The sequence below is a fragment of the Poecilia formosa genome, unplaced genomic scaffold (genome assembly GCF_000485575.1).
Source record: "Poecilia formosa unplaced genomic scaffold, Poecilia_formosa-5.1.2 Scaffold7, whole genome shotgun sequence".
Classification (NCBI taxonomy): Eukaryota; Metazoa; Chordata; class Actinopteri; order Cyprinodontiformes; family Poeciliidae; genus Poecilia; species Poecilia formosa.
Genome location: NW_006799946.1, coordinates 5,285,410 through 5,295,011, shown reverse-complemented (window position 1 = coordinate 5,295,011; position 9,602 = coordinate 5,285,410). Strand labels below are relative to the sequence as shown.

The window sequence follows — 9,602 nt, the reverse complement described above, 5'->3', positions numbered from 1 at the left end:
ATATATATATTTATTTACCAAAGTAATGATTCCCAGCTACAGAGGACGGTTTTCTAAAACAGACTTGAATCCAATAAACAATTCTGTTCATGACCACTGCTTGCAGCAAAGTCTTTCTCTGCAATAGTTGCATAAATACAACTCTGATGAAAAAAATAAAAAGATGCTGACAAAGCAAGACCTCCAAGCTGAACATGCGGCATGGAGTGAGATCTGCTGGTTGGAAGAAATACACGGTTTAGTAGTTTGCAGAGCTCCACTATTAGTCCATTGCATCCAGTTTATTATACAAAAGTCATCCTAATGACAGACTACATATTTTATATTGAACAAATGTACAAATAAATAACGACATAATATCCATTATTTAAATGTATTCACATTTTAAACTGAACACTAAAAGCGTTGGTACGATCCAACATGCATCCTATTTAAAAACACGATAAACAGGGCAAAGAGGATAATTATATTAAATCGGAGATTCTGGATTTTATTTTTTTTTTTACACACATGGGACATGTATAGTTTTACATCTTATTTGTTTTTATTAAGGCAGGCACTAAGTATTAAATTGTATTGCTAGCTTTTAACACCATTCTTGAACAAAACATTTCCCCCTTAAATGTCATATTTTTTAGTGTTCACAGAAAACCAGTTTCACAGAGCATGCCTTAAGGCTGGTGGATAATTCTAAGAAATTAAATAGAATTAAAAAAAAAGGGTTCTGTTTTATGACATGTTATTAATTCAGATATATCAAAACAAAATTCTCTTGTACTGAAGATACTGACGTAGTTGTGTCATCTCCCTTCAGGAGATCAGAAGCACCAATGAGAAGAGCAACACCTGTCACATGACACCCAGGCAGCAGCGGGCAGCTGTAGTAATAACAATATGGCAATCAGATTTGGATGTCTGATCGTTGACTGTACACGTAGTTCTGTTCTTTTTTTTTTTTTTCAAACTTTGTGAAATAATTTCCACGTTTTCAGCACTGGTGGACCTCTGCTGTCACCTCCTGCCATTTCAATTAAAAATAATATATTTTTTTGTAATAACTGCACAGTATTTTATGTAATTGTCTTGTACAGTTTATTATTATTATTGCTATTGTTCATTTCGGTTTTTATTTACAGTGGATCCGTTTCCACTTCATTCAGAACTCTGCTACATGACGCCTGCAGCCTCTTCCTGAAGGCTCTCTGTGTTTTAGTGTATTGCTGCCATCTTGTGGTGACATTGATGAACTTCAGCCATGCCTAAAGTCAACGTTTAACGATGCAAGGATTTTTATCCAAACGTGCTCATCCCAAGTTTGATGTGTTCCATATTTTAACTTACAGCTGATCAAAGAAGTGAAACATTTCCAAAAGGTTTCACCAAACACTGTCAATGTCAGAGGATAATCCTCCAGAGAGCAGGGACTTAAAATAACAGTCGACTGTCTAAAAGCGTATGGACAGATTTCTCAGTCATTAGCTGCATTAGCCTTATGAACACCCATGTGTCTGTTCAGATCTCCAGGACGGGAAAACGCTTTACTGCAAACGCTGCAAACAAACGGTTTTTCTCCTGAATGGACTCTCATGTGACTTTCGAGATGAATCTTCTGATTAAATCTGCTTTTGCAGACATCACAACTGAACGGTCTCTCCTCTGAGTGGAACCTTACATGCCGCTGTAGCTGCATCTCATTCATAAAACATTTACCGCAGTCACTACAGCTAAACGGTGCCGTATGGACCTTCGAGTGACTTTTTAGATACACTTGCCGAGAAAATCCTTTACTACAAACACTACAAGTGAACGGTTTCTCCCCTGTATGGACGTACATGTGACTCTTCAGATTCTGCTGGAGGGAAAATCCCTGACTGCAAATACTGCAAATGAACGGTTTCTCCCCCGTGTGAACACGCATGTGGCTCTTCAGTGTCTCTTGTAGTGAAAACCCTTTGCCGCAAAAACTGCAGATAAACGGCCTCTCGCCTGTATGTATGCGCATGTGTCTTTTTAGATTCTCGTGTCGGGAAAATCCTTTACTGCAAACGCTGCACATGAATAGCTTCTCCCCCTTGTGAGCGCGCATGTGAGTTTCAAGCCTCTGCTGCAGTGAGAATCCTTTACTGCAAACAATACAGACAAACGGTTTCTCTGTCGTGTGGATCCACATGTGCCTCTTGAGATTTTCGTTTCTGATAAACCTCGTACCACAAACGTCACAAGAAAAGGGTTTTTCTTCCGAGTGGACCTTCAGGTGACTTGTGAGATTGCTCTTCGCATGGAACCTTCTGCTGCAAATGTCACACGCAAACGGCTTCTCCCCAGTGTGCCGCCTCATATGCGTCTCAAGAGAACGCTTCACTTTAAATCCTTTGCTACAAATATTGCAGATGTGTTCCGTTTTTTCGCTGTGAATCACCATGTGCAATTTAAAATTAGTCTCACGTTTAAATCGCTTGCCACAAACATCGCAGTCGAATGATTTCTCTCTCGTGTGGCCCTTAGGTGAAAGCTTGGAACACAGTTTATGTCTTTTACCTCTTCTGTGAACCATTATCTTACTTTTCTGATTGGGACGTGCTAGATCTGGGTTCCTATCTGGTTCTGGTTGCGTTTCCAGCTGTTCAGCTGAGCTCCTGTCTTCAGTCTTGATCTGAAGATGCTCTGATAACTCGGTTTTCTCCTCATCTTCCCTCTTCACGGTAAGATGCATTTCCTTTTGACTGATGCATTGTTCCTCCTCTTCCTCCTTTATGTGCGGGGGCTCTGGGTCCTGCTGGTCCAAACTGGAGGTCCAATCATGGGGAACTTCTGCTTTGATCACCAACATCTGATGGAGTGGAAACACTGACAATCACATAGACATTAGTGTTTGCTTAGAAACAATTTATATGTGCACATACACACACATGTACATATATACACATATAGTTTTATAATTAAAAACTACTGGGGAAAAATTAGCAAAAAGCTAAATGAACTGATTAAGGTAAAAAAGAATCTGGAAATGAAAAAAATTTCCATGCCCACATTTCTTTTCCATTTCTGACCTCTCCACACTTGAAAACCTTCAAATCAAATTTCATACTATTCCATTCTTTTAAAGACCATAAAGGAATCTTGCATAAAAAAAAGTAAGTATGCTCTACTGCTGACTGTTTCCTTTGGCAGGAAGTAACATGTAGTTAGAAGCCTGTAGGTCTAATCACTGGCTACTAAAACTCTAGCCTGACATGTCTGTTCTTTCAATCATACTGTAACGACTATTGTCTTTTTTTATCCAAACGTGGCTGTCGTTTCTTTTTCTTGTGTCTGCAGTTTGCAAGATTGAAACTACAATCTTGCTTTGGAACCGCAAAAGTTAGACGTTATCACTTCCGTTACTACCTGTCAAGAAAGTCCTCTGAATCCAGATAAAACAATGTGTGCCATTTACTGAGATCTTTGCTGTCTTGTGTTTCCTCCTCCGGTTCTGATGTGGATGCTGCAGGTACGGGAGGCTCCAAGCTAAATCCTCCAGGTTCATCTGCTTCAACCTTCATCATCTCAGTCATCCTCGCTTCAACCTTCATCATCTCAGTCATCCTCACTCCACTTGGGATTCCCCTTTACACAATCCTTGTCTTGTCTTCAACCTTCACATGCTCTAGAAGTCATATGATCTGGATCTTCTGTTTTTCCGTTCTCTGAAATGGGAATCAGACACAAATCAGCATTTGATCAAATAAAACATATTAGGAGAATATCTAAACCAGAGAGTCTGATACCTTGGTCAGTAGTCCAGGGTCCACTATGTCCTCAGCTGGACAACAAGGTTAGTCCACAGCCAATGTGGTCTTCCCCACAAGTCCGACAGTGAACTCTAGCACTAAAGTATTAACTTTTAAAAGCTTGAACGTTGTTAGTTGCTTTAGCGCTAATACGCACAGTTAATGGATAATGGTCCATTAACTGTGCGTAATTGTGCTAATGAAGGCTAATTACAATACGTACTGTTCAATTAGAATTGGTCACAGTGATCAAGGTTCAAAATACATACCCAGCAGTGATATCTGTCCAGCAGAGAGCCTGAGACATCAACTATATACCTATTTTTACACAAACTTTGAGCCGCTTTTTCCCCGGTCTTAGCAACTCAAGCTAACACTGTTACATCCAATTACTTCCTCCTCACTGACCAATCAACGACAAGTAAAGTTCTGAGTTGAAAAAGTACTTCCGTTGTCAATTTTAGTATTTCATAATAAAGGAGATAGTTTTTTTTGAAATCCATTATAGACTGATGTTGATATTGTTGTATTTTTTATGTTATTATTATTATTTTTTATTAATTTATAAAAACATCATCAGAGAACAGGCATGTCCAGTCAGACCGGATTACTCTTTGCCGTGTCTAACGGCATATAGGACAAAAGCAAATGTCTGTCTTTTTTTTTTTTAAAGGATGAAATGTGGAGACTCATGAGGACTGCTTTAAAATGCTCACCTAACCAGTTATTCACACTTTGCCTGAACGATTTGTACTCTTGCTTAACAATACTAACTCCACATACACCACCCAAAACTCCTCCATCCCACCAGCTCCTCCATGCCTCATCAAAGACATGGGAAGTCCTTCTGCTATCTGCTAGTGCCAGCAGATCTTTGGTGACCCACTCACCGTCACCTGAACATCTCTCTTCATTGAGGAGAAAAATGTAAACAAACTGTTTAAAGGACAAAACCACAGCAAGATAAGTTCTGGTACTTCTGGCTCTGATCCTATAAAATTAGCTAAACGCAGAATTTTACTCTTCTAATGACTTTCAGTCTGTTTCTCTTGTGTGAGATTGATGTTGGTTTGCTGCTCTGACAAAAAAAAAGTGTTCATTTCTGTTCAATTTCTGGAGGATTCGTTATTTTTATATAAGAACAGGACTTTTCCCACTGTTTCCACTTTAAGATGGTTTCTTTTTTTGGCTCCCCAACTTTGGAAAATACATCACTGATGATGAAAAAGACTCTTTGTGTCCAACGTGGCGTCGTTTGTTATCAATCATGGGTAGAAACAAGGATTGAAGTAGGGATTTTGGCTAACAGGCCTTATGATAGACCGCTGTAACATAAAATCATATTTATCTGACGACCTGATTACATTATAGATGTCTAAAAATTAGTTTTGACTTGATTCAACATTTTGACTTTCCTGAATTGTAATTTAAGATATATGAATTTAGGTTCTGCAAGTAAAAAGAATTGAAGATATCTTCCATTACTTTACGAGGGATCAAATGTCTTTCAAGATATTTCAACTATCTCAAGTTGTCATTTAAAGCCCCAGACATTTGACTAAACAGATAAATTATTTAATAAATCAGGGATATCATTTTGACTAGTCATAATATTATTTCATGACAAGAAATAGAAAAGGTGTAGATTTTAAAATATTCGAGATATCTGTAATTTATTAATCCTAAAAAAAAATGTGACTAGCCAAAATTACAGTTCCAGATTGATGCAGTCTTGCAGAAATATCCTCAGGTGCAGTGTGGGTAGATTTATTTGTTTGGCAAACTTTCCATTAAAATAGAAACTTTAGCCTGAAATAAAAGACAGTTTTTATTCGGAAAATTATATTTTGGAAGTGAAATTGGAAGCTGGGTTTTTCTCCGGTCTCAGTGAGTCTCCATGAACTGAACCGTAGATGTTCTGTTCTTAGCTGACAGGAGGAATATTACGTATAATTTTTCCTGTTTAAATAGTTTACAATTTAACATTTTTTGTTTTATTGTGAAATGTTAACTGGTTGAAGAAGAAGTGTGTTTTCGAATCAGAGCTTTACTTGTCATTCATTGGTCAATGAGAAGGAAGTAACCGGAAATGGCAATGTTCGCTTGACTGACTAGTTCCCGAAACAAGAAACGTTTCAAAGTTCGTTCTGTTTTTGTAGCAGACTTGTGAGAGTTTGTGTGAGAATTTCGCTTTTACATGTTAGATTTGAACCGCTATGATTATTTACAGGGGAAATTAGCAGTACAGAATGTAATTAGTCTTCATCAACAAAGCGAAATAACTATTAGCCGTTGTGTAGCTAAAGCAGCTAACAGCAGTGAGGTAATTAGTGTTTTTAAGCCTTTTCCATTTCATAATGTAGTACTCCAAGAAAACCTTGACTTACTGTGAAGGTTGAAGACAACTATTGCGAAGACCTTCATCGTCGTCAACCTGAGACGATGAAGGTTGAAGCGGATGAACCTGGAGGATTCAGCTTGGATCCTCCTATACCCGCAGCATCCACATCAGAACAAGTGGAAAAACAAGACAGCAAAGATCTCAGTAAGTGACACACATCTGATCATCTGTATTAGAGCAAATAAACTCAGGCTGGATGTTTTTTTTTATTTTTTTTTTTAAGTTTAGTTTCAGTTCACAGTATGACTGTTTGAATTTCTATTCTCAACACTGTCTTCTTCAGATCTGCTTACTAAAGCCAACAGAACACACTGAAACCTGTGTCATTGTGCTCACCCTGGTCGTTTATTTTTTTTTATCCTCTGTCAGTTCTTATGACACCATCTGACATCCGGTGACTCAGTTTACTGTGCTGAAAGTATATTTGTATTTTCTTTTAAAAGACTTGGTTATGTGAAATCTTGTAATCATTTTCCATCTGTGTTGCAAGTATTAGTATTCACGTAAAACTAACACGGACGTCAAAGTGAAGCCCTTGAATTATGAAACAGGAGAACAGCTACTTCTCCAAGTTTTGTCCACACAATTAACTTGACTTTTTTGGAGGAATAAAACCTTACAAGCTGAAATATGAGCAGGTTATATCCCTGATCTGCTTAGTATGTTTTGTTAAATTTCTAACATTGTGTGTTATAATGCGAACTATTTGCTTTTCAAAATGGCAATATCCATGTGTGTTTCAGAGTTAACAGTCCAAATGTTGGCGATTAAAGCGGAGGTTCCCCATGATGGCAGTTCCAGTTTTGACCAGCAGGATCCTGAACCCCACATAAAGGAGGAAGAGGAGGAACAACTGATCAGTCAGGAGGAAAAGCATCTTTTCGTGAAGAGGGAAGATGAAGAGAAAGCTCAGTTATCAGAGCTTCATCAGATCAAAACTGAAGACGACCTAGAGACAGAAGATCCAACCAGCAGCTCAGCTGAACAGATCGAATCAGAACCTGATGAAGAGGAGTTTGGAGGATCAGAACCAGACAGAATCCAAGATCCAGGGGGTGTTTCACAGCGAAATAAGATAACGGTTCAGAAAAAAGGCATAAGACCTAAACTGTGTTCCAAACGTGGGAGACAGATTGGAGTTGAAGCTGTAGATAAACCCTTTGGTTGCATTGTTTGTGGCAAAAGATTCAAACGCAAGACTCACATTAAATTACACATGATGATTCACTCTGGAAAGATAGAGCACAGCTGTGATCTTTGTAGTAAAGGGTTTAAAGAAAAGACTTCGCTTCTTACACACATGAGACTCCACACTGGAGAGAGGCCATTTACTTGTGACGATTGTGGTAGAAGGTTCCATGCAAAGAGAATCCTTAAAACTCACCTGAAGGTCCATTCTGAAGAAAAACCCTTCTTTTGTGATGTTTGCAGTTCAAGATTTAAAATGAAAGAAACTCTTAAAAAGCACATGCGGATCCACCTCGAGGAAAAACCATTTGTCTGTAGTGTTTGCAGTAAAGGATTTTCACAACAAGAAAACCTAAAGAGTCACATGCGTGTTCACACCGGCGAGAAACCGTACATTTGTAGCGTTTGCAGTCAAGGATTTTCTCTACATCAGACTCTAAAGAGACACATGTGCGTTCACACGGGAGAAAAACCATTTGCTTGCAACGTTTGCAATAAAGAATTTTCCCGACAGAATTGTCTAAAGATTCACATGCACGTCCATACAGAAGAGAAGCTGTTTAGTTGTAATATCTGCAGCAGAGGATTTTCACGACAAGCCTATCTGAGAAAACACATGAATGTTCACATGGCAAGGTTTGGCTGTGACGGCTGCAGTAAACATTTTGTGAAGAAAATAGATTTGCTGCAACATATGAAGCTCCACACAGAGAAGAGCCCGTTTGGTTGTGACGTCCGTGACACCAGATTTGATCGGAAATGTCACCTAGAAAACGATGAGAGAAACTGATAGTAAAACATGAAGTGTCTTAATAATACGGAGAGCCAAAGGAAATCATAGATCTGCTTGAGGTCAGCAACTAGCAATGGCTATGACAGTTGACTAATCTGTCGGTATTTTTCTAGTAAATCAATGATTTTGTTAAGCAATCTCTGCTTTCTGTGGGTATGCCATCTGTTTTCAGCACTGTTGCATGTTTCATTCCTAGCTTGCAGGTCAGCAACGTTGTGAATTGCCTCTTGATGCCTTTAAGGTAAATAATACCCAGAAAGTTCAATCAATAAATCAGTAAAAGAAGAGCTCCGTCAAAAATAATTTTATGTTTCAAGTTGATCTGTACAGGCAATTTAAAGGGGCAACAGTGGAGAGTAAGATGCCTCCTGATCTGAGTTATCTCAGAGATACACATTTTCTCACACATTAAATTATACAAAGGTTATACTGATGATTGTTTTATTATGTTGAAAATGTTATGTAGTCATACCAGTGTTCAAATTGCTGTCATAGACATCAATAATGACCAAATCTGTAAAATATCAGCTTTTTAGAAAATTTATTAACATAAAGAAGGAAAATTTCTGATTAATGAAACTTTAAAAAAAATCAAAAATATTCCACCTGAGGTAACAACATTGAGGAAATATTGCCATGGGATTTTTGAGAACTATCCTTAAGTGGTGTGTAAAAAAAAAAAAAAGTATTAATCCATCACTGATGTTAATCCCATCTGACCTTTTTCCTGTCACAATTCCCACATATTTAAATCTTCCCCTAGGATATTACTCCTATGATTCGTGTGCTCAGTGCAGTTTCCCTTCCAAATATAATGCAGATGGACATCTAATCACCAGGATTTTTAGGTCAAAACTAACAATTTTTAGTTCAAAACGTGTTACCCATCTCATAAATATGAACAAAAAGCCTTAATAGCAGACCGTAGACATTGCATGCAATCTACAAAATTCATTAGCAACACATTTTAAAGAGTCAAATCATCTCTCTTACTCACGGAGATAATTTCATTGAACACCTTGGAGGTTGAGATGTAAACAAAAGTTTTTATAAGTTCTCATTGCAGACATTTACCCCACAAGGTCTTTTATCAAGAACATGATACAGAATCATCTTGTAAATAACTTGTCATGTGAAGCTGAGAGTACATATGCTTCTGTTGAGTCTGATTTATCCATCCATCCATCCATTTTCTGAACACCCTTGTCCCTCAGTGGGGTCGGGAGCCCACTGAGTCTGATTTAAATGTCTTTAAATAATTAGGAATATTAAGAAAACATATGAAATGGCAACTAGACAGTAAATAGCAAAAATGACAAAACTTTGTGTGTGTGGGTTTTTTTTTTTAACCATTTCATTTAATTTTTGTAATTTCTGTGAATTTGGTTTTGTAATTAGGGAAACTAAAATTTTTATCTTGTTGAAAATTGCAGTTATTATTTTGTGATGA

At 37.8% G+C, this 9,602-nt stretch overlaps 2 protein-coding genes across 6 annotated transcripts; one reads left to right on the top strand and one right to left on the bottom strand.

The window, feature by feature from the left end:
• Positions 1-5: 5 nt before the first annotated feature.
• LOC103152532 (gastrula zinc finger protein XlCGF57.1-like) lies at positions 6-5,321 on the bottom strand. Of its 4 annotated transcripts, XM_016661346.1 has the most exons (4): positions 3,768-5,321; positions 3,567-3,686; positions 3,388-3,536; positions 958-2,847 (listed from the first exon to the last, which is right to left on the bottom strand). In XM_016661346.1, exons 3-4 carry the CDS (start codon positions 3,524-3,526, stop codon positions 1,469-1,471), a joined length of 1,518 nt encoding a protein of 505 aa, XP_016516832.1. In that variant the 5' UTR covers positions 3,527-3,536; positions 3,567-3,686; positions 3,768-5,321; the 3' UTR covers positions 958-1,468. The 4 variants fall into 4 exon arrangements, with proteins under 4 accessions (XP_016516826.1, XP_016516832.1, XP_016516830.1 ...); XM_016661340.1 differs by having other exon boundaries at positions 6-2,847; positions 3,437-3,686; positions 3,768-4,299; XM_016661344.1 differs by having other exon boundaries at positions 3,388-3,686.
• An 86-nt stretch (positions 5,322-5,407) lies between these two features.
• LOC103152507 (oocyte zinc finger protein XlCOF20-like) lies at positions 5,408-9,227 on the top strand. 2 transcript variants are annotated; one of them, XM_007572998.2, is made up of 2 exons: positions 5,408-6,315; positions 6,915-9,227. In XM_007572998.2, the coding sequence occupies exons 1-2, from the start codon at positions 6,213-6,215 to the stop codon at positions 8,147-8,149; spliced, it is 1,338 nt and encodes a 445-aa protein (XP_007573060.1). In that variant the 5' UTR covers positions 5,408-6,212; the 3' UTR covers positions 8,150-9,227. The 2 variants fall into 2 exon arrangements, with proteins under 2 accessions (XP_007573060.1, XP_016516970.1); XM_016661484.1 differs by having other exon boundaries at positions 6,237-6,315; positions 6,889-9,227.
• Positions 9,228-9,602: the final 375 nt, after the last annotated feature.

Bases quoted from the DNA above. Each gene is read 5' to 3' on its own strand.
- LOC103152507 (XM_007572998.2), top strand. From the start codon at position 6,213: ATGAAGGTTGAAGCGGATGAACCTGGAGGATTCAGCTTGGATCCTCCT. The intron at 6,316-6,914 runs GTAAGTGACACA...TGTGTGTTTCAG, and splicing joins ACAAGACAGCAAAGATCTCA to AGTTAACAGTCCAAATGTTG.
- LOC103152532 (XM_016661340.1), bottom strand. From the start codon at position 3,584: ATGACTGAGATGATGAAGGTTGAAGCGAGGATGACTGAGATGATGAAG. The intron at 2,848-3,436 runs GTAAATGGCACA...TGTGATTGTCAG, and splicing joins ACAAGACAGCAAAGATCTCA to TGTTTCCACTCCATCAGATG.